The 23767-nt window shown below is 56.0% G+C and overlaps 1 protein-coding gene and 1 long non-coding RNA gene across 2 annotated transcripts; one reads left to right on the forward strand and one right to left on the reverse strand.

Annotated features, from left to right (window-relative positions):
* Positions 1 to 1185: 1185 nt before the first annotated feature.
* Positions 1186 to 21290, forward strand: COLGALT1 (collagen beta(1-O)galactosyltransferase 1). The gene is made up of 12 exons (XM_036450162.2): positions 1186 to 1555; positions 2527 to 2637; positions 3278 to 3395; positions 8143 to 8277; positions 10591 to 10795; positions 12488 to 12607; positions 15819 to 15895; positions 15973 to 16079; positions 16432 to 16564; positions 17715 to 17842; positions 18942 to 19148; positions 19725 to 21290. Exons 1-12 carry the CDS (start codon positions 1293 to 1295, stop codon positions 19990 to 19992), a joined length of 1872 nt encoding a protein of 623 aa, XP_036306055.1. The 5' UTR covers positions 1186 to 1292; the 3' UTR covers positions 19993 to 21290.
* Positions 5990 to 23767, reverse strand: LOC123652873. The gene is made up of 3 exons (XR_006742412.1): positions 23730 to 23767; positions 22191 to 22197; positions 5990 to 6063 (listed from the first exon to the last, which is right to left on the reverse strand). It is a non-coding gene; the product is annotated as an uncharacterized LOC123652873 (long non-coding RNA).

Below are 23767 nucleotides of genomic sequence, written 5' to 3' on the forward strand. Positions count from 1 at the left end.
CCCCAAGCTCACTGCCCCATCTTGTGTGCCCACCAGGACGTACAAGCCCATTTCTGAGTTGTACCTAGCAACCTTAACCCGCTGCCATGCACATTAATAAATATACATCTGAGCATCTTTCTTGAAATTTAATTTTTAGGAATGACCCCAACACGGCCAATTAGAAAATACAACCCAGCGGAAACGGTTTGGCTCAGTGGATAGAGCTACGGCCTGTGGACTGAAGGGTCCTGAGTTGACTCCGGTCAAGGGCATGTACCTTGATTTTGGGCACATCCCCAGTGGGGGGTGTGCAGGAGGCAGCTGATGGATGTTTCTAACTTTCTATCCCTCTCTCTTCCTCTCTGTAAAAAATCAATACAATGTTAAAAAAAAAGAAAGAAAGAAAGAAAGAAAGAAAGAAAGAAAGAAAGAAAGAAAGGAAGGAAGAAAGAAAGAAAGAAAGAAAGGAAGGAAGAAGAAAGGAAGGAAGAAGAAAGAAAGAAAGGAAATACAGCCCAGTATTGGAAAACAGTCTCCTGGTAACATTCCCATGGAATAGCCCATCCTGCCTCCAGGGCACGTGCTCAGCACGTTAAAGCGTCACGTGGCTCCTCTGCATGCCAGCCCTGCGGGGTCAGTATAACCCTGTTTCACGGACACGTGAAGGCTCACACAGCAGCCCATGCGGGGTGTCTGGGGACACCAGGGTCCACGCGCTTAATACCCAATAAGCCTCCAGGGCACCCCAGCGAGGTGGGGACCCAGGATGATAAAACCCGCGTTGCTGCCATGAAAACTGATGCTCAGATCTTTCAGGCCTAATTATCCAGGTCTGCCTGGTACAACCCAGGGATTGTACAAATAAAAGTTGGATGGGCCCTGACAAGTTTGCTCAGTGGTTAGAGCCCCAGCCTGCGGACTGAAGGGTGGTCACCAGTTCGATTCCTGGTCAAGGCCTGCAGTTCCGTTGCAGGCTCCGCAGCCCCGGTAGGGGGGGTGCCTCTCTCACGTGGATGTTTCTCTCCCCCCCTCCTCCCTCTCTTTCTCTAGAAATCATTGGCAAAAGCATCCTCGATGAGGATTTAATAAAATCGTGTTGGACGGGGCAGTGGCTCGCACGTCAGACAGACCTGAACTCTGTGCCTTTAAGGTGTCGGGAGGCGGGGCCTGGAAGGCGGGCCCGGAGGCCAGACTAAGGCGGGCGCTCTCCTCCCCTTTAAGGCGCGGCCGCGGCGGGACTCCGAAGGCCCCTTTAAGGCGCGGCCCTCGTCCGCCGGCAGAAAAGAGGCTTAAAGGAGACGCGTGGCGCGATGGCGGCGGCCCCACGCGCGTGCCGGCGGGGCGGGCGGCCGCTCCCGGAGCTGCTGCTGCTGCTGCTGCTGGCGCTGCCGCCCCCGGGGGGCCCGCCGGGCGCCGCCGCCTACTTCCCGGAGGAGCGCTGGAGCCCCGAGTCGCCGCTGCAGGCGCCGCGCGTGCTCATCGCGCTGCTGGCGCGCAACGCGGCCCACGCGCTGCCGGCCACGCTGGGCGCGCTGGAGCGGCTGCGCCACCCGCGCGAGCGCACGGCGCTGTGGTGAGTGCGGCGCCGCAGGGAGGCCGGCCCGCTGCCCCGACGGCCGGTCCGCGCCGCGCCCCGCGCGCTGTCCCGGCCCCGGGCGTGGCGGGCCAGACCCACGCGCGCTCTCTGCTTCTTGCCCCCCCCCCCACATCTGGGGGCCAGACCCACGCGTGCCTTGTCCTGCGGCCCCGCCTCCCCGCGCCCTCCCTGTCCCGCATAAGGATGGGCAAGACCCTCGTTCTGCCTGCTGCTCCCCCCTTAGGGCAGATCGGGGACCACACCCAGGCAGGCCGCCCTGCCCAACCCTCCGAACCGCTAGGAACACGCGCAGGCTCCGGGGAAACGGAGCCCGGGACCCCAGCCAGGGCGCGGCGGTGGCCCACAGTGCACGTCACCCGCTGTATGTCTTTCCACTCCTGCCTGAATCGGGCCTTCTAACCGGAGCGCGTGGGCGGGGCATGGCCCTTCCTGGAAGGGCAATGGGATACCGCCAGGAACTGCCCTGATTGTGACTCTTATCACTGCTGTCCTTGTTGTCAACTTAGTAACGCTTCATTTGGGAAGATAGCTCTGGGCTCCAGGCCCAAACTGGATTCCCAGATGTCTCTCTTCTCCTCTACTCCAGACTCCCTGGCCTGGATGGCCCGAGCGCTGCTGATGTCTCAGAGACGGCTGTGGCGGGGGTGGTGGTCGTAGGAGAGGCGGGAGGAAGGTGGATGGGGCTGTCTGATGTAGTTGTATGTTTATTAAGTCTCACATACTTAGTACCCAAGCTTCTGATAGGATCCTAGAGGCTCCACAGTACTAGCAGCGTCTCCTGTGGTTTTCTAAAAGTAGCTTGTTTAATCTTCTCTGCAGCCAGGGAAGTGCTAAGAGGAGACTGAGGCATGGAGTGGGGATCGCCTGGCCCCACAGGCTGAGCCAGGGTGCGGAGCTGCCCTGGTTTGGGCTCCCCAACCTTCCTGATGGTCCCCCTCCGCCCGCAGGGTGGCCACAGACCACAACGCAGACAACACGACGGCAGTGCTGCGGGAATGGCTGGTGGCCGTGAAGAACTTGTACCACTCGGTGGAGTGGCGGCCGGCGGAGGAGCCCCGGTGAGTGCCAGGCCCTGCCCGGAGTGAGGCCTCCCGGCCGGACTCAGCTGCACCCCTGCCCACACACCCTCACCCCTGCACCCCTGGCCCTCCAGCCCTGGCTCCTCTGACTCCTCCCACCTGCCCTCAGCCTTCCAGCCTTCCAGGTTCTGAGTCTGCGTGGACAGGTTCCACTTTTATTTTCTTTTTTATATCTATTTTATTGATTTTTTACAGAGAGGAAGGGAGAGGGACGGAGAGTTAGAAACATTGATAAGAGAGAAATATCCATCAGCTGCCTCCTGCACATGCCCCTGACTGGAATTGAACCCGGGACCCCTCAGTCCGCAGGCCGACGTTCTATCCACTGAGCCGAACGGGTCAGGGCTCCACTTTTCTTTTGCTCTGGGCTCTCTCCCAGCGGCTCCCCCTCCTGCTGAGCTTTCTTCCTTCTCTGCCATTGCCTGGACTTCCTCCTCTCCGGGCCTTGGACGTTGCCCGGCCCCCTGCTGCAGACACACCTCCCTCCTCCTGGTCTCCCCTTGCTTGCTTCTTCCCAGCCTGCAGATCCAGCTTAGCCATCCCTCCGCCAGGAACCCCCCTCTGACCGCTCTGCCGCCTGCCCCCCTTCGCCCCCCCCATCACAGCTGCCTCTCCTCAGGTCCTACCAAGACGAGGAGGGCCCCAAGCACTGGTCCGACGCCCGCTACGAGCACGTCATGAAGCTGCGCCAGGCGGCCCTGAAGTCCGCCCGGGACATGTGGGCCGACTACATCTTGGTGAGTTCCCTGCCCGGGGTCACCGGTGGCGTCCGGGCGTCCGAAGGGAAGGCAGAGCAGTGCGGGCGGACGCCCTCCTTATCTCCGTTTTACAGAGGGGGAAACGGAGGCACAGCGGGGGTGTGAGCTGTCAGAGGCCATCCGGCCGGTTAGGTGGAGGAGTTGGGGTTCAACCTGGGGACCCCGGACTCCCACCCGCCAGATGGATCGCCAGCGGTCCTCTGTGGTTGGACACTCGGTTGGTCTCCATGTTTATCGCCATCACGAGTGACACCAGATCCTACACACCCGCAGTGACCCTGCCTGGGTCCCTTCGAGAAGCAGGAAGGGGGGCTGGGGACGGGGGAACTTGGTGACCCGGAGCTGCTGAGGCCAGATTTTCACTTCCTCCTCCTCCTGGGCCCGTTTTGCCTCTGGGAAGGAGGGGGCAAAACGAAATATTGTTGGGTAAGTGCCCACAGGTCCCGGGCCTTCCCGTCTCCTCCACCTGACCTGGCGGGACCCCCTCCCCTGGGCAGATGGGGGGGGAGTTGATGGCAGGGCCACCAGGGAGGTCGAATGCAGGGATGTCCGTGGGGCTGGTTTTGTGTATGTGCCCAACCCGGAGTCGAAGTCTGTGCCTTTTTTATTTACCAATCAGCACACTCGTGAGCCCCTGCCAGTGCCCTCCTGCCCAGCCTGGGGACACAGGCTGAGCCCCCCCCTTGCTGGTGTCCCGGGAAAGGTGGATGTGGCCAGGAAAACCAAAGTGAGAGAGGCACCATCGGAGGCAGCCCGAGCTGGGAAGTCGTAGACGGGCATTTGGTGGTGACCCCGTGTCCCGGAACTCTGTCACACACGCTGGGGGGACTGTGCTCCGGGAAGTGTAATATCTTGCTTCTGGAGGCTGGAAGTCGAAGCCCAGGTGTCAGCAGGGCTGTGCTCCCCCAAAAAGCTCCCAGGGGGGAATCCTTTCTGCCTCTTCCAGCGTCAGGAGGCCCGGGTGTCCTTGGCTTGTGGTGGCATCACTCCAGTCTCTGCCTTTGTGGTCACATGGTCGGCTCTCCTGTGTGTCTCTTCTCTTCTTCTGAGGACACGGGTCATTGCATTTAGGGCCCCCCTCATCCAGCAAGACCCCGACTTACATCTGCAAAAGCCGTATTTCCAAATAAGGCCAGAGCCACAGATACCAGGGGTTAGACTTCCAACATTCACCCTACAACGGATGGCGTAGCCAGGGTGGGCGACGAGTGAGCAGGGTTGAGGCGGGGGTCAGGGGGGGAAGACCTGAAGGAGCAGAGAAGCCAGCCTTAGGGGAGGCCAGAGGACAGTATCTGAGGCAGAGGGAACAGCAGGCAGCAAGCTTTGGGTGTTCAAGGACTGAGAGGAGGCGCGTGTGGCTGGAACGGCATGATGACGGAGCCTGATACCGAGGTGGTGAGTGGGGGCTGGCCTGTGCCGGTTGAGGGAAAGACTTGGTTTTCACTCTGATGCTATGAGCAGGGGAGGGCTGTGTTCCAATGTAAGATTCTCAGGGCCCCTGTGGCTGCTGTGGGATCCCCATCGTTTGGGGCAGGAGTGGGGACAGCAGGAGGCGGGGTGGAGGCCTGAGGGACGGGGCTGTGGAGAAAGGCAGGCGGGTTCAGGCGCTGCGTGGGGACTAGATGTGAGGGTGCCTGAGCCCTTTGGGGAGGAGGGAGCTGTCTCCTGGGAAGATACTCCCCGAGTCCATTTTACAGATGGGAAAGTAGAGGCTTGGGGAGGGAGGTCTCCGCTGGCTGGGCTGGCACAGAGGTGGGGCTGGCCCTGTTTCGTTTTCATGGTTTGAGGTTGATCTTCCCCTCAGCAAACCTGGGTAGAACTCCAGGTGTGGGTTCAAAACGCAAAGCAGCTTTTGACACACCATGTTATGTTTGACATTGGGAACTTTGCAAGTCCATATTGGAATGTGGAATCGCTTGTCCAGTGTTTTAAAATTATTGTAAAAAGGGCCTCCCCCCCCCCCAGTTTTTACAAACACTGCCAGTGTTGTTTGTAAGAAAATCTAGAAGGGAAAATAAGGAGTTTAGGAAAGAAAGAAACAAACCTTGTAATCTTATCTTTCAGAGAGACCTGCCTTCTGGCTTTTTAAAATTGAGGTGCAATTTACATAACATAAAATTAGCCTTTTAAAGTATGGAATTGAGTGGTTTCTGGCTCATTCACAGTGTTGTACACCCATCATCTCTGTTTAGTTCCAGAACAATCCGTCATCCCAAAACAGTCACCCCCGCCCCCCTCCCTCCCATCCTGGCAGCCACTGATCTGCTTTCTGCCTCTGCACTTGCCAGTTCAGGGCATTTTGTGCCCATGGAGTCACACAACACCCGGCCTTTAGGGTCTGGCTTCTCGCACTCGGCAGGAGGTTTTCGGGGTTCATTCGTGTCATGGCGGAAGTGCTTTCCTCCTCTTTATGGCTGTGATATTCCACTGAGGGCTGGACCCCGCTTGTTTATCCGTTCGTCTGTGGTCGGCCACTCACCTTGTTTCCCCCTTTGGCCACTGTGAATCGTGCTGGTGTGAACACAGGTGCTCACGTATCTGTTGGAATCCCTGTTTTCAGAACTCTTGATCTGTCCTCAGGGATAGAATTGCTGGGTCACATGATAACTATGTTCTTAACTTCTGAGGACCTTCTGAACTGTTCTAGCTGTTTTTACTGCGCGTGTATATATATATATATATATATATATATATATTTTTTTTTTTTTTAACTATCCCCCCATCACTCTTTTTAAAAAAATACGTATTTTATTAATTTTTTACAGAGAGGGAGAGGGATAGAGAGCTAGAAACATCGATCAGCTGCCTCCTGCACACCCCCTACTGGGGATGTGCCCGCAACCAAGACACACGCCCTTGACCGGAATTGAACCCGGGACCCTTCAGTCCACAGGCCGATGCTCTATCCACTGAGCCAAACCGGTTTTGGCTGTACATATATTCTGAGGTCAGAAATTTAAATGTCCTAGAGGGGCTGGGTGGGGAACATTCACACCTGCACAGCCGGCCTCCTGTCTCCCACTGAGGGCCCAGGCGGCATGCCGGCCATGGTGCCAGAGGAGCCTGGAATGCCTCCTCTTGCTGTTGTTTACCTCAGATGATTCAGACACTCTAAAAAGCCCTTGTGAGTGATGGGAAGCATATCTGTGGACCAGATGCATTTTTAAAATATATATATTTTTACTGATTTCAGAGAGGAAGGGAGAAAGAGATAGGAAGAACAATGGTGAGAAAAAAATAATCAATTGGCTGCCTCCTGCATGTCCCCTACTGGGGATCAAGCCTGCAACCCAGGTATTGCCATGATTGGAAATCGAACAGTGACCTCCTGGTTCATAGATTGATGCTAAACCACTGAGTCACACTGGCCTGGCCAGATGCATGTTTTGTTTTGTTTTTAAAATTGATTTCAAAGAAGAAGGAAGAGAGAAAGAGAGAGATAGAAACATCAATGATGACTGAGAATCATTCATCAGCTGCCTCCTGCACTCCCCACATTGGGGATCGAGCCCACAACCCAGGCGTGTGCCTTTGACTGGAATCGAACCCGGGACCCTTCAGTCCACAGGCCGACGCTCTATCCACTGAGCCAAACCAGCTAGGGCCAGATGCATTTTTTTAAAAACATCACCTCCTAATAGTTATGTACGGCACCTGCAGGACAGAAACATCCTTACCTGATTGTTCCAAACTTTTTTTCTTTGTAACGAACAAGTTACCATTTTTTTTTTACCCTCACATTCGAGGTGTTAAAAAAAAAACAAAGTATCTATTTTGATGAACTTCTTATTGGCATCTAACTCCTGGAGAAAAAAGTGTGTTCTTGCCGAAACCGGTTTGGCTCAGTGGATAGAGCGTCGGTCTGCGGACTGAAAGGTCCCAGGTTCGAATCCAGTCAAGGGCATGTACTGGATTGGTTGTGGGTGCATCCCCAGTAAGGGGTGTGCAAGAGGCAGCTGATTGATGATTCTCTCTCATCGATGTTTCTAATTCTCTATCCCTCTTCCTCTCTGTAAAAAAAAAAAAAAAAAAAAAAAATCAATAAAATATATTAAGAAAAAGAAAAAGAAAAATTTTTGCAGACTCATCATCTCTTTAAAAAAAAAAACCACACACACACAAAAAAAAACCCGAAACCGATTTGGCTCAGTGGTAGAGCATCGGTCTGCGGACTGAAAGGTCCCAGGTTCGATTCCGGTCTAGGGCATGTGCCTTGGTTGCTGGCACATCCCCGGTAGGGGGTGTGCAAGAGGCAGCTGGCCGATGTTTCTCTCTCATCGATGTTTCTAGCTCTCTATCCCTCTCCTCCTCTCTGTAAAAAAATCAATAAAATATATTAAAAAAAAAAAAAAAAGTAAATAGTGTGTTTCTCTTCGAGGTGACCTCTGGCCCTCCCACCCTCCTCACTGACCAGCGCTGCCTGTGGTAAAGTTCCCGTTATGGCGCCACATGGCACACCCCTGTCATGTCTGGTGCCTCGACAGCGCCGTGTCTGGGGCCCACTCGTGTTTCTGTGTGCCCTGTGGGCCTGCCTGCCCCTTCCCCAGTGGCCTGTTTCCTGTGTGGCTGTCACTCGCCTGGTTGCTAAGGTGGAGCTGGGCTGGGAACTGGATGGCGTCCGCGCTGCCCTGGGCTCTCCAGGCCCCGGGACTCCGCCTCTGCCCCCTCATCCCGAGCCGTGGCCCAGCCCGGGCGGCCCAGTGACGTCCTGCTGGGTGTTTTGCAGTTTGTGGACGCAGACAACCTGATCCTGAACCCCGACACGCTGACGCTGCTCATGGCCGAGAACAAGACGGTGGTGGCGCCCATGCTGGACTCCCGGGCCGCGTACTCCAACTTCTGGTGCGGGATGACCTCGCAGGTCAGGCGGCAGCCTGGGTGGCGCAGGGGGCTGGGAGGCTGGGCCAGCCACGTGGGGGCCTGACTGAGTATCACGCCAGCTCATGGTGAGCGTTTCACCCCTTCCTGATCGTCCTTAGGCGGTCCCCATGGCAGGGTCCGGGACCGGGTCCTTTCCCCATCTCTTCCCTGTATTGAGAGGGGAAGTGACTGCTAAGCGCCCGGCTAGGAAGTAGAGGTGCCAGGACGGGACAGCGGGCACAGCTCGATTCAGACGTTCAGACAGCATTCCTGTCTTCCTCCCTCGCTTGGGGGGTTGGCTTAGTTCTCAGACCCTGGGGGATGGCCCCCACAGCATTCAGCTGAAGTCCCCTCAGACTGGCCTCGTCCGTCTCTCACCCCTGGACCAGTTACCAAAGCCAAGAACATGCCAGGCTCTGGCTGGCCAGGCCTGTGCCATCCCTCCCAGGGTTGAGGCCAAGCCAGGGGGAGTGACAGAGGGACCGGGGGTGAGGGTCGGGGTGGGGGGGGAGGGTGGTCTGTGAGGATGGAGCCAGAAGCTGACCTATCCTGCCTCCTCCTTTTTGTTTTTATCTGACACGCAGTTCAGAAAGCATCAAACCATTTTAAAGCGACTAATTCAGTGGTTTCCGTCTTGAAGTGTGTCAGAAATGGAAATGTTATGGGGCGGGCGGAGCGGGGAGGAACGGGGCGATGGAGGAGAAAAGCGGACAAGAAGGAGGAATCTAATGCTCTGTGCCAGTAATTCTGATGTGGAAAGGGCCCAAGGAAAAGAGAGGGCAATTCGGGGTTGTTCCAGAAGCTTTTAAAACTTCCAAATTAAGCTGACGTTCAATTTATATGTAAATCAAAGGATGTCAAATGTCCAGTCCCTTTTTCAGCTTTTTAAGAAATTCGTCTTCCCACACCTTTATTCATGTCCCTAGAAACATGAACACATGTAGGATTTACTGCATGTAAAAACTGAGTTATATGCTTTAATTTATAATTTGATTTTTCCATTGAACAATGCAACTGTGCATTCCACCAGAATAGCAGACAGCTCAAACACATTTTTTGTTTTTATTTATTTATTTAATATTTTTTATTGATTTTATACAGAGAGGAAGAGAGAGGGATAGAGAGTTAGAAACATCGATGAGAGAGAATCATCGATCAGCTGCCTCTTGCACACCCCCTACTGGGAATGTGCCCGCAACCAACGTACATGCCCTCGACTGGAATCGAACCTGGGACCCTTCAGTCCCCAAGCCAACGCTCTATCCACTGAGTCAAACCGGTCTCGGCTGTTTTTATTTATTTTTTTAATAGATTTTGATTTTTACGGAGAGGAAGGGAGGGGGATAGAGAGTTAGAAACATCAATGAGAGAGAAACATCGATCAGCTGTCTCCTGCGCACCCCCTACTGGGAATGTGCCCGCAACCAAGGTACATGCCCTTCACCGGACTCGAACCTGGGACTCTCAGTCCTCAGGCTGACGCTCTATCCACTGAGCCAAACCGGTTAGGGCAAACACATTTTTTAAATATTAATAGTCACATAACGTTTCATAGTTCCATTGATAGGCATTGAACTAGGTTTATGCCACTAAAGCCGAACGTAGTGCACATTTTATTTCTATGGGATAAATCTCAAAGTGGTTTTTCCTGGGGCACAAGTCATAGTAGTTAAATTTTAACAATTTTTGCAATATTCTCAAAGAATGAAGCAATTAGCATTCTACCAACATCGGATGTTACCTGTTTATTTTTGTTTTCAGTTGCAGTCCAGTTTATTGTAAAACCCCTTTTCCGCTTTTATTTTTTTATTTTATTTATTTATTTTTAAAATATTTTATTGATTTTATACAGAGAGGAAGGGAGAGAGATAGAGTCAGAAACATCTATGAGAGAGAGTCATCGATCAGCTGCCTCTTGCACACCCCCTACTGGGTATATGCCCGCAACTAAGGTACATGCCCTTGACAGGAATCGAACCCGGGACCCTTCAGTCCGCAAGCCGATGCTCTATCCATTGAGCCAAACTGGTTTCGGCCCTTTTCCGCTTTTAGATGTTCTCCTTCACGTGCCGCCTTTCTGATCTGCACTGTGGGGCCCGGTCTGCAAGAGGCCAGCCGTTTTTCTTTTATCTGCCCCGGTGTGGGGGGTGGAGCCTGTCACTGGCCACGCCCCGAGCACTGCGCTCAGGGAATGCCCATCCTGGCCAGGAGCTGGCAGCGGGGCCGTGCTCTCTGGAGGTTCCATGCCTCTCGTGGTCCTGGGTCTCCAGCCCCCCTCAGGGGACCCCCGTGAGAACCCCGCCCCTCCCTGCAGGGCTACTACAAGCGCACCCCCGCCTACATCCCCATCCGGAAGCGGGACCGCCGGGGCTGCTTCGCGGTGCCCATGGTGCACTCCACCTTCCTGATCGACCTGCGGAAGGCGGCGTCCAGGAGCCTGGCCTTCTACCCGCCGCACAGCGACTACACCTGGTCCTTCGATGACATCATCGTGTTCGCTTTCTCCTGCAAGCAGGCAGGTGAGCTGCGGGGGTTGCTGGCACAGGGATGCAGCCGGTTGGTTCTCTGGAATCTGAGCTGAGCGTGTCCCGGCAGCGGCCACAGAGGGTCCACAGAACCAGAACGCACACAGGGCCCAGGGCGGCTCAGGCGGGGCTGTGTGCAGGCGTTCAATCAGACGCGGGCCACACACCCTATCTTTCTCCAGCCCTGGCTTTGCGGAGGGTCTTCGCCTCCCAGGTCTGAAGAGGACCTACCGTGTTCCCCCGAAAATAAGACATCCTCCGAAAATAAGACCTAGCGCATGGAAAGATAAGACATCCTCCGAAAATAAGACCTAGCGCAACTTTGGGAGAAAAAATTAATATAAGACACTGTCTTATTTTCGGGGAAACAGGGTACTTAGTGAAAGTTATTTCCAGCTTAATATTTTCTCACATGCTCCCAGTTTCCTGTAGTTGAACATAATTGCCCCCTAATTGTTTAATTAGTAAAAAAGCCCGAGAACACAGCCATATGCTGACCTGCCGTTTACTTTAAATCAAGGGTTAGCAAACTGGCCAGCAGGCCAGATCTGACCCACCGTCTGTTTCTGTATGGGTGCAAGCTAAGTATGGTTTTTATATTTTCAAACGGTTGGGGGGAAAAAAAACACATGAAAAGAATAGTAATATTTTGTGACATCTGAAATTGCATGAAGTTCAAGTTGCAGTGCCTATAGAGAAAGTGGCATTGGCTCGCTGCCTCACCCACGTATTTAAGTGTTGTCTTTGATTGCTTCTTTCCAAGGGTGGGATTGAGTTGTTAAGACAGAAACTGTCAGGCCAGCAGCCTAAAAGATTTAGACCATCTAGCTCTTTGTATAAAAAGTTAGCCAGTTAAAATGAAAATTATTTTCATTGGCTTACCAAGTTTTTAAAGTTCACACTCGATATAAAAATTTTCACCATCCAGAAAAGGACACACGCGGATGGAGGTCACCTTGCCAACATTTTATCCAACCGCGTCCCATTTGTGGGCAGAAATGTGCATCAGCCAGTTTGGCTCAGTGGATGGAGCGTTGGCCTGTAGACCGAAGGGTCCTGGGTTCGATTCTAATCAAGGGCACATACCTCAGTTGCCGGATCCTCCCGGGTCAGGGAGTGTGCAGGAGGCAACCAATCGATGTGTTTCTCTCACGTTGATATTTCTCTCTGTCTTTCCTTCTCTCTAAAAATCAATGGAAAAGTATCCTTGGGTGAGAATTTAAAAAGAAAAAAAAGAAATGTGCATCTTTTTTATTTTTAATCCTCATCAGAGGACATGGAGAGAGAGAGACAGAGACAGAGACAGAGACAGACAGAGACACGAGCAAGAAACATTGACCAAGTTGCCTTCTGTACCTGCAAACCTGATACATGGGTGTGTGCCCTGACCGGGAATGGAACCATAACCTCCTTGTTCTTAGGTCGACACTCAGCCACTGCCCACACCTGCCGGGCATAAGGTGCTTTTTAACAGTTCTGGTTGTCAGTGCCTCGCTTCCAGCAGGAACCCCTGTTCTGACTCCGAGTCTGAGTCCCGGATGGAGACCTGAGGGGTTTCTGGGAAAAGTGGGCGGGACTCCTTTTCTTTCCAGCCCCACCCTGGGCCGTGAGGCTGATGCTGTGGTCAGAAGAGGCCCCTGCCGCCTTGTTGCTCAGTTTTCAGTTTGGATTGTTGTCTTGGCCCAGAGGTCCAGATGTACGTGTGCAACAAGGAGATGTACGGCTTCCTGCCGGTGCCTCTGCGCTCGCACAGCACCCTCCAGGACGAGGCCGAGAGCTTCCTGCACGTGCAGCTGGAGGTGATGGGTGAGTCCGCCCACACGGCCCTTTCCCGGTCCTCACACACCCATACCCTGAACACTGACTGGGCACCTGCTGGGTGCTGGTGCCTGTGCCGGGCCCTGGGAACCTGGCATGAACAAGGGGGACAGTTGTCCCTGCTCTCTGGGAGCCCTGGCTTGCAGCAGCTATGCATGGCAGTCAGGGTGGGCTTCCAGGAGGAGGCGGCATTATGAGGCAGGGTGAGTAGTAGTCACCTGGAAGGGGACTGCAGCCAGAGGGAGCATTCTGCAGAGACTGGGAGGCTAGAGGGGACACACGCTCAGGGAGCAGGCAAGGCCGGCGGGCAGAAGGGCTGATGAGCGGGCGGAGCGGGCGGGCCAGGGCAGTGGCCGTAGGCACTGGCTTTCCTCAGGGGCGGTCAGGAGCAGGGAGGACAGAGGTTCTCACTGGTGAACCTTTATGTGCGAGGCAGTATCTGGGCCACAGCCTTTTGGGCCGTTTCCAAACCTCAGACCCATTGCTTGTTTCATAAATACCTTATGTGTATACTTTTGTTTTACTTGCATACGTTTATTTTGAAAAGGGAATTACATACTTTTACCATAGTTGCAAGCGCATGTCTAACTAACAGATAAATAAATCTATAAATTATTACACCAGCAGCCCTGCCCCTGGGGGGCTCCCCCGAGACGGGTTGAGCCCCCAGGGCCGAGCTGCCGTCCGGTTGCTGAGGCGCGGCCTCCTGGTGGACGGGGGTGACTCCAGAGCAGGGGGACAGAGGGACAGTGCCGGCTTCCGTGGGGGCTTTGCCTTCCCTGGTCACAAATCTCAGAGAAGGCCTCCACAGCAGCCCCTCCAACTCCCACTGTACAGATGGGGGGATCCAGGCTCCCACTGTTGGTCTCCGTTACCCAACTCTTACCTGCTTCCAGAAGGTTTTCAGTGTGTGTGTGTGTGTGTGTGTGTGTGTGTGTGTGGTCTCCCTGGTGGCTGAAGGTGGGATGACAGGCCTCTGCTTGTCGCCAGCTCCCACCTGCGACGGGCCCTGGAAGCGTGGCTGCCGTAGTTTTCCTAATTCAAAAATTCCACCTCTCTTTCTGTTACTATTTCTGGTCAAGAAACCACTAACACTGCTACTGTAAACTCCACCGTGACAGTGGCATGAATGCCTCCCTGTTTCTTTCTGGAGGGCCCGAGCTGAGCACACAGAACAGACGGAAGGAGGGCCCGGGGGGTTCAGATTAGTGTGTAAATCCTTTCTCTCCGTCCGCGTGTGGGCACCGGGACCCGGGCTGTGCGCACGGTTTCTCACGCGTTCAGAGGTCTCTCACAGTGAAGGTTCGGACTTGCAGGAAGGCTCCAGGTGACAAGATCCCGCCTCCCCGCTGGCCGGTTCTCTCCCCCCTCCTCCCGCCCCCATAGGGGGGTTGAGCGGAGGTTCAGGAAGAGAAGGGAAGGGGCACCTGGGATTGGAGCCTGTGTCCAGGGATCCCAAAGTCTTGCCTTGGTCTCGGCCTCCCCACGGAGCGTGGGGCAGCCGGGAGCTGAAGGACTCCGGGTGGGAGGAAGCCTGGGACCTGTTGGCCTTGGAGGAGGCCCAGGCTGTGGGGGGGACGGTTCTGGGTTAGTTCTGGGCCTCGGCCAGGCCTCGTCCAGACAGAGAGGCCTGTGTGTGTGTCCCTGGAGCTCACAGGGGGCCTTGGTTCTCGGAGAAGCAGACACCACACTTGGGATCACGCTGGGCTTTTCGGGGCGGCCTGGGGGCGGGCAGGGGCCTCTGCAGGCGCATGCGCACCTGGCAGTCTGACCTGCTCCGGGGAACCACGGGCGTGTGCCCAGATCGCTGTGGGGTGTGGTCTGAGCATTGCCCATAGCAGCTGAAGGGGGCAGTCGCGGCTGCTCTGAAACTCTGGGCACGCCTTGGCCTGGAGATGCGTCACTCAGTCAGATGGCTGTCTTCTTCCCCTGTCTTCCCTCTGTGTGTCTCAGTGTCCAAATTTTCCATTAAAAAATAAAATAAAATAAAAATCCAGCCCTAGCTGGTTTGGCTCGGTGGATAGAGCATCAGTCTGCAGACTCAAGGGTCCCTGGTTCATTTCGGGTCAAGGGCATGTATCTTGGTTACAGGTACATCCCCAGTAGGGAGTGTGAAGGAGGCAGCTGATGGATGTTTCTCTCTCATCAATGTTTCTAACTCTCCATCCATCTCTCTCTCTCTCTCTCTCTCTCTCTGTAAAATATTAATAAAATATATTTTTTTAAATCCTCACCTGAGGATGTTTTTATGAATGTTTAGAGAGGAGGGGGGAGAGAGAAAAACATCGATAGGAGAAGCATCAAAATATCAATCAGTTGCCTCCTATATGTGCCCTGACTGGGAATCAAACCTACAACCTTTTGGTGGTTGGGACGATGCTCCACCTACTGAGCCATCCGGCCAGTCAGATTTTCCATTTTCATCCGGATCCCAATCATAGTGAGTAGGACCCATTCTGCCTTGAACACACCTCTGTGAAGACCCTGTTTCCAAACCAGAGCACATCCTGGGGTCCCGGGGGTTCGCGCACCAGCTTAACTCTTTGTGGGAGGATGCCGTTCACCCCACGCAGGTGTACTTTCATGGCGTCATTTCATGCATCACCTCTGAGGTGTTATCAGCCCATTTTGTAGATGAGGAGTCTGAGGCCCAGGTAGGTCAAGGTCATTAATCCTTGGTTCATTCTCTGAGCAGTGATTGGTGCCTTCTGTGTGCCGAGCCCTATGTTGAGCACGGGAGACCCAGTGTGGGTGGACAGACTGGGTGTTCATTCCACGGGGCTCACAGTAGACAGACGGTGCGTTCGGATGGCCGGGTGGAGGTTTGGTGATGGAGCCCCGGTGCTGAGGGGAGCGGGAGGAGGTACCTGATTCCACCTGAAGGCATGGCATCTTAGCTGAGAACTGGGGTAGGGGGAGGAGGAAGGAAGGGTGTTCCAGGCCGAGACCCAGCATGTGCAAAGGTCCTGAGGTAGGAATGGATGCGTTTGGTGCTAACGGCCAGAGTGAGTAGGAGGAGAGGGAGAGACTAGCACCAGTAATATGGTTGGGGACAGGCCAGGCAGGTCTCCAACCTCAGCCTGGGGAGCTCAGGGCGATATGGGGCCGTGGAGGGGATGCGGAGGGAGCAATGGAAAGAGGTTGGAATGCTCCCGCACCCCGTGACCCAGGCACCCCCTGGCTTCTCTCTGCCCCGCAGTGAAGCACCCCCCAGCAGAGCCCTCCAGGTTCGTCTCGGTGCCGGCCAAGACGCCTGACAAGATGGGCTTTGACGAGGTGGGCCGGGCCTTCCGGGTGGGGAGGGGGAAGGTGGGGAGCTGAGGGCTGAGAGTCAGCAGAGGCTCTGTGCACAGGTCTTCATGATCAACCTGAAGCGGCGGCAGGACCGGCGGGAGCGCATGCTCTGGGCACTGAGGGCGCAGGAGATCACGTTCCGGCTGGTGGAGGCTGTGGACGGCAAGTGAGTCAACTCTGAGCGCAGGGGTGTAGGCCATGCAGGGGGCGGGGCCACGGGTGCAAGGAGCCCTGCCCTGATGCGGGATGGGAACCCTGCGCGCCGTGGGCCGTGCGGGACGGGGGCCGTGCGGGGTGTGGACCGTATAGGACGCTGCTGGGTCCGTGGTGGAGGGGAAGTGAGTCTGACCCTAGGAGAGGGTTGGCAGAGCCACACTGGGGTGGCCCACCCCCTGCAGACCTGGCCACGGGTCCAGGAGGGGCGGGGAGCAGCTGCTCGGCAGGAGGCGGCACTAACTGACGGTGGACTAGCAGGCCGCATGGGTTTTCCACTGACCCCTTCCTGTCCCCCCTTCCAGAGCCATGAACACCAGCCAGGTGGAGGCCCTGGGCATCCAGATGCTGCCCGGCTACCAGGACCCCTACCACGGGCGGCCCCTCACCAAGGGAGAGCTGGGCTGCTTCCTCAGCCACTACAACATCTGGAAGGAGGTGAGTCCGGCCGGCAGAGTGTCTGGCGAGGAGAGTGGGCAGGGTCCTCCTCAGTCTTCGCGAAGCTCCGGGGGGCAGTGCTTCCCCGGGGCGGACCCCGCGGCTGCCGCAGGACCAGCCCCTCGTTGGGGGGTGTCCTTCCACCGTGTAGATGTGGAGACTGAGACTGGGCAAGGGGGAGGGGCGAGCCCAGTTTGGCCCCTCACCCCTCGCTGCTTCCAGATGTCTGGAGCCTGGACTCTGGTCTTGCCGTTTCCTAATAGAGGTGGCAGCTGTGCTGGCATTAACTGGCACAGAGGCTAGCGCATTAGCCCGGGGCTCATCGGCCGCACGCGGAGAGAGGCTGTGGGAGGTGAGGAGGCCGGGCTGGGATTCGAACCGGCACTACCAGGCAGGAAGCCGGACATGGCATCCAGATGCAGGGGGAGGGTGCTCCGGAGGGGGTGTGCAGGCTTTGGAGTCCATGAGTGCTTGCTTAGGTTGCCCTCTTTTTCTGAGATTCATTGTGGATGGCATGGGGCAGAGGCTGTGGTGCCCACACTGCCCCGAAGCCAGGACACTTCTGGGTTTAGGTCCAGCCCTGCCTCCTGGAGGGGTGAGTTCTGTGAGCAAGAAGGCTCTGCAGCCTGTGCTTCCGTTTCCCCGTGTGACAGTCCTGGCCTCAGGGCAGTCATGAAGATTCGGAGAACATTTGCCAAGCACCTCCTGTGCGCCTGGCCTGGTGCCGGGGACATGATAGCCAGCGGGACAGGCCCAGCCCCCTGCCAGGGGCTCACAGCCCTGGGGGAAGTAGGTGGGTGCTGGTAAACCACAAAGAAACAAAGTCTAGTGAAGTAAGTGAGAGACATCTGGAGAAGGGTCCTAGGGGTATGAATTGTCCTCAGCTTGCAGCTTTGGATGGTGGTCAGGAGGGACCTCCTAGGTGGGCAACACTGGAGCTGAAGCCTGCAGGGCGAGAGGTAGTCTGCCTGCTGTTGCATGAGGGAGAGGGCTGTGTGAGACAGGCCCGGGCATCTGTTGCGTGTCCTAGGAAGTGGTCGTCTTTAGAAGTCAATCCAGACAGGAGGGCTGCGTTCTCTTCTCTCCTGCTGCCCCGGAGCCTGTACGCTGAACTGGCTTCAGCGTTAGGCCTGGCCCTGTTCTCGCTCAGGTCGTGGACAAGGGACTGAAGAAATCGCTGGTCTTCGAGGATGACCTGCGCTTCGAGATCTTCTTCAAGAGGCGCCTGATGAACCTCATGCGGGACGTGGAGAGGGAGGATCTGGACTGGGACCTCATGTGAGTGTGGGGCCCGGGGGTGGGGCCCTGCCGGGAGGTGCGGCCTGGGGCAGAGGCAGAACTGGCGCCTGGCCAGAGCCTAGGGGTGACGTGTGGGGTGGGGTGGATTGGGGGCCTGGGGCAGGGCCAGAGTTCAGAGGTGTCGTCCGGGGAGAGGGCTCTGGGGCCTGGTGTGGAGTGGGTTGGGGCTGAGGTTGGGGTCTGGGCTCAGGGGCGTGGTCTGGAGTGGGTGGAACTGGAGCCTAGAGGTGGGGCCGGAGCTCAGAAGAGCTTCCGGGCCTGAAGGTATCGCAGGGCACCAGCTGGGCCACTCCTAGAGTGTGTGGCGGAAGGAGTGCCCTGTGTGTGTGTGGCCTGCGTGAGGGCGGACCTGAGAGTAGTTAGGGCAGAAGGTGGAGGATGACCTGGGAGTCTAGGGCCCTGCCTGTGTCAGGAGGGCTCCTCGGGGCTTGGAGACGTGAGGTGTCCTGGGGTGGGTGAGGGTGGCGAAGGTTTGCCCAGGGAGTCTGTGTGCGGGCTAAGGGGCTGGGTGCGGCCTGGGCGGGTGTGGTCAGGCCTTGGTGGCCAGCTGGGAGCTCAGAGCTGGCCCAGGGTGGGAAGTAGCCAGGGGGCCTGGGTCTTGGCCAGCACTAGGTCAGGGACGGCTCTTTGGGATCTCATATGGGGGGTGGGGGGATTGGTTCCTCCTCTCTCCCTTCCTCCCTCTCCTCCTGCAGTGTGCAGGGCCCTGACAGTAACGGCACCCCCTCATTCCTGACTGCTCACAGATTCTTGCACCCTCCTCCTCCACTGCCGCACCACCCCCGAACCCGGGGCAGCTTCCTTCTCAGCCCCTCTTCCTCCCCGTAGCTCAGCCGCAGAGCATGTCCCAGAAATCCCATCTCCCGGCTCCAGATCCCTCCATGGCTCCCCAGTGCCCTAGGGAAAACCCCACCCTCCTCCCTGAGGGCCACAGACCCTTGTGGTTCTGCCAGTGCTGCCACGTTGGCCTCCTTGTTATGCCCCAGACACACCAACCTGCTCCCTCCCGGGGCCTGGCCGGGGCTCAGGAGGTCCCTGCCGTGCCGGGAGGAGGTGACGTCTCCATTCCACCCCCCAGCTACGTGGGCCGGAAGCGGATGCAGGTGGAGCACCCCGAGAAGGCCGTGCCCCGCGTGAGGAACCTGGTGGAGGCCGACTACTCCTATTGGACGCTGGCCTACGTCATCTCCCTGCAAGGCGCCCGCAAGCTGCTGGCCGCCCAGCCCCTCTCCAAGATGCTGCCCGTGGATGAGTTCCTGCCCGTCATGTTCGACAAGCACCCAGTGTGAGCAGCAGCTGCTCGGGCGCCCGGTGGGGTCTCGGGGGGCAGCCCTGGAGGGGTGGGCGGGAGGAGCTCGGGCCCCCAGGAAGTGCCGTCTTCGCTGCCCACTTCCTCTGGGTGTCCCCTCCGTGTCTGGCTCCGTTTGGAACCCCTCCCCCCCCCAATCCCCTTCTGTCTCAGTCTGTCCCTTTTTTAAAAAATATACTGTATGATTTTTTACAGAGAGGAAAGGAGAGGGATAGAGAGTTAGAAACGTCGATGAGAGAGAATCATCGATTAGCTGCCTCTTGCACACCCCCCACTGGGGATGTGCCGGCAACCCAGGTGCATGCCCTTGACCGGAATCGAACCTGGGTCCTTTCAGTCTGCAGGCCGATGCTCTATCCACTGAGCCAAACCGGTTTCGGCCAAGTGCATGCCCTTGACCAGAATCGAACCCGGGACCCTTCGATCCGCAGGCTGATGCTCTATCCACTGAACCAAACCGGTTTGGGCTCAGTCTGTCCCTTTTCACTTCTCCCTCCATCGATCCCTTCCCCTCCACCCACGGCCGCCCCTTCTTCCCTGCCGCCCCCCCAGGTCCAAGTACAAGGCCCACTTCTCCCCCCGCAACCTGCGGGCCTTCTCCGTGGAGCCCCTGCTGGTGTTCCCCACGCACTACACGGGGGACGACGGCTACGTGAGCGACACGGAGACCTCGGTGGTGTGGGACGACGAGCGCGTGAAGACGGACTGGGACCGCGCCAAGTCCCAGAAGATGCGGGAGCAGCAGGCGCTGAGCCGCGAGGCCAAGAACTCGGACGTGCTGCAGTCCCCGCTGGACAGCGCCGCCCGCGACGAGCTCTGAGGGCGGCGGAGCAGCCTCCCGTGCTCGCCGAGGGTGGGGCGGCGCGGCCCCGGCAGGCGGAGGGCTCTGCGTGCGGGGCTGCGGCCGGCAGGCTCCTGCTCAGCAGTCGTGTACTCACAGGCAGCATTAATGGAGTGCCTGCTGTATGCCAGGCGCGGTGTTTTGCACGGGGAGGTCGGGTGGGAACAAGCCATCCTTCATCGCCGCGTGCCTGGCGTTTTGTAAGCGTCGGCTGTGCGCCAGGCTCGTGGGTGATGGCGGGGAATGAGGCGTAACCATCTCCTTGGTGACGATTCAGCCATCACGCATGTATTGACACACACGCACCTCTCCCCAAGAATCAGGCACTAACGATCCACATTCATCGTTTAAAAACTAACTTAAGTATTTATTGAGTTGCCTGCTGAACAGTGGGCACCATTTCAGGATCTGGGAATATTGAGGTAAAGGAGACGCTTTCATTTATTCAAACACACATCAGGCACCTACTCTGTGTGTGCCTGGGACTTGAGAAACAGAAATTCTTATAAATTCCGTGCTTTTATTGAATGCCTGCTGGGTGCCAGAAGCCGAGCTGGGTGCTAAGCATGGAGGTAAACAAGGTGCTTTTTACTCTTCAATTGGCTTCTTCCCCCCTCCCCTGAAGAGCGCCTACTGTGTGCGCTAGACGTGAGTGATAGGAAACAACAGAACAGTTGTTCAGTCCCTACATTTGATTTCCCACATGCGTGCTGGGCCACAGGAACAAGAAGAATCCTTTTGTTTCGTGCATTAGGCATTTATTGAGTGCCTGCTGTGTACGGACCTTGGGGACTCCCAGTGGGATCAGCGAATGGTTGAGGTTGTCCTTATTCGCCTCCCAGTCACCTGAGCTCTGCAGACCGCCACCCCGGAAGGAGAGTGACTCTTCTCTCGCCGGGGGCCTCTGCTGGCCCCACTGACTACGTGGCTGCTCGCAGGCTCCTGTGCCCAGCCCCCCTGGAGGGGGAGGGGTGAGGTAGGGCTGGGTCCCCCCTGCCTGCGCCCCGTCCTGCGTGCTCCGCCTCCCTGGCCTGCGTCTCAGGTGTGGTGTCCGCCTGCTCAGTGGGGTTTCTCTGCCTAAGCCTTCGGGGGCTCCGCTGCCCTGGGGTGCTGTCTGCAGTGGGGGCAGGGCATCCCCCTGCCCGGGCTGGAGGACAGAAGTGAATGTCGGAGCCGGCCCGCCGTGCCTTCCCTCTTCGGATGGACACTGCCCGTTGGGCCCGGATCCTGGAAAACTTGCTTATTTTTTTATTAAATGGCCCTGGATGGTTTTCACGGGAGTCTGTGATCTCTCTCTTTTTCAATCCTCACCTGAGGACACATGTAGTGATTTTGCGAAAGAGAGGAAGGGAGGGAGAGAAAGAACAGATCGTTGCTGGCCAAGGTGTGGGATGGAGCCAGTGCTGGAGAGGCTGAGGGGGAGTCAGTCAGTGCGGGTGAGGGGCAGTGAGAGCCTATGGCCCAGCCTGTCCCATAAAATGTCCCTAAAATAGTCCAGGGACAGGTGGTCCAGCTCACTCTGCCCTGTGGGGCCAGCTGCAGGCTTGTTTCGGGTGACAGAATGTGGAGGGGGTCTTCCGTGGTGGGGAGTCCCCGGAAAACAGACTCGGGTCACCGCGGGAAGCCCCGATGGAGGGACAGAGGAGGAGGAGGAGCTGGGGAGGCACCTGCAGGCAGTTGGGTACCTGGGCATCTCGGGGACATGGCCTCCAGCAGAGGCCTCAGAGGTCCCACCTCAGGGATTTGGATTTTCTGTGTCAAATAGTTAAGGGTTCTCAAGATCCTTAAGTCCTTAGGGTGCAACTAATCAAACGAAAAAGAGCAAAATTAAGTCGTCCTCGGAGAACATTTTGGTAAAAAAATAAAAAAACACCTAGCCTTATCCACTTGCCTGGAGCATATCCATACATATTTTTAAAAAGAGAGTCTTGTGCTGGGCTGGTGTGGCTCAGTGGTTGAGCATCAACCCATGAACCAGGAGGTGTCGGTTTGACTGCTGGTCAGGGCACATGCCTCGGGTTCCACACTCAATCCCGTGTGGGGCGTATGGAGGGCCACCGATCTATCCATGGTTCTCTCATCATTGATGTTTCCGTCTCTCCCTTTCCCTTTCTCTCTCTCTGAAATCAATAAACACATTTTAAGAAAGAGGATCATGTTACATAAACTACTGCAACCTGCTTTCTCCCCCTCCCCCCCTTCATCCAACACATATTTACTTCCTAAACATGGGATCAATATCCTTCCAAAGTTTCACAACCTCTTGTGGACCTAATCTTTGCGGTGGTTCTGCCGGTTCTCTCTGGGTTATCACGCCCACGGTTCTGTGGTGGGCGGGCCGCCCGGCTTGGGCCGTTCTGGCTGGAGAACATCACAGCTCGCAGTGAGCAGGATCATGGGATCCACCTTTGCTGCTGGAGTCTGCACTCGGCTGGGTAAGCTGGTAACAGCCGAGCCCCTGGGTTAACGCTGCGCTTGGGGTTTCCGCAGAGGCCAGCGTAGTGCTCTCCTTGTTAACGCTGCACCCTTCATCCAGGTGGCTGACCTGAGGTGAGGAACCAGCCCCCTCTTAGGGGACACTGGAGACACTGCTCAGCTGTGGCAGTTACATGTTTTCAAATCGAATTTTAATCCAGTGGATCTCAATCGGGATATGGTCCCTCGGGGGCGTGGGCTGGTGTTGGAGGCATTCCTGGTGACCATGCGATTGGTATCGAGTGGGCAGGAGCTAGAGAGGCAGCTAAACATCCTAGAGAGCCGAAACCGGTTTGGCTCAGTGAACTGAAGGGTCTTGGGTTCGATTCTGGTCAAGGGCATGTACCTTGATTGCAGGCACATCCCTGGTGGGGTGTATGCAGGAGGCAGTTGATCTATGTTTCTCTCTATCCCTCTCTGTAAAAAATCAATAAAAAATATTTAAAATAGCCGGGACCGGTTTGGCTCAGTGGATAGAGCGTCGGCCTGCGGACTGAAAGGTCCCGGGTTCGATTCCGGGCAAGGGCGTGTACCTTGGTTGTGGGCACATCCCCGGTGGGGAGTGTGCAGGAGGCAGCTGATTGATGATTCTCTCTCATTGATGTTTCTAACTCTATATATCTCTCTCTTCCTCTCTGTAAAAAATCAATAAAATAGATTTTTAAAAATATTTAAAATAAGCATCCTAGAGAGCACAAAGCAGCCCCAGAACAAAGAATGAGGGGGCTCCCACAGCCCCGTGTACATTTGATCTCGGGGGCATGAGCCTAGAGGGTCTTGGTGGCTCGCAGTGTTTTTGTTTGTTTGTTTGTTTTGCTGCAAAATCTCTCCAATTAAAACAGATTCTCAGGCTCTGCCTCCAGATTGAAGGGGTTAGAAGCTTGTTGGCAGTGCCTGGGAACCTGAATTTCATTTTGAATGCCCCACCCTCACATCCAATTATCTAACTTAGAGCTTTCCTTTGCTCTTACCCTCCAGGGTAATGTTTCCTATTGATAGTGCTTTAAATGTTTTTATTGCTTTTTAGAGAGAAGGAGAGGGAGAGGAGAGAAGCGTCAATGAGCTCACAACACGAGCATATGCCTGACTAGGAGTCGAACCAGTAACCTTTCGGTGCACCGGATGATGCCCAACCAACAAAGCCACATCGGCCAGGATGTAGTGTGTGTGTGTGTGTGTGTGTGTGTGTGTGTGTGTGTGTGTATGTTTGTGTGTGTGTGTGTGTAGTGTTTTAATGTAACTTTTTAAAAAAATATATTTTTATTGATTTTTTACAGAG

Source organism: Pipistrellus kuhlii, unplaced genomic scaffold (assembly GCF_014108245.1).
Source record: "Pipistrellus kuhlii isolate mPipKuh1 unplaced genomic scaffold, mPipKuh1.p scaffold_m20_p_21, whole genome shotgun sequence".
Taxonomy (NCBI): domain Eukaryota; kingdom Metazoa; phylum Chordata; class Mammalia; order Chiroptera; family Vespertilionidae; genus Pipistrellus; species Pipistrellus kuhlii.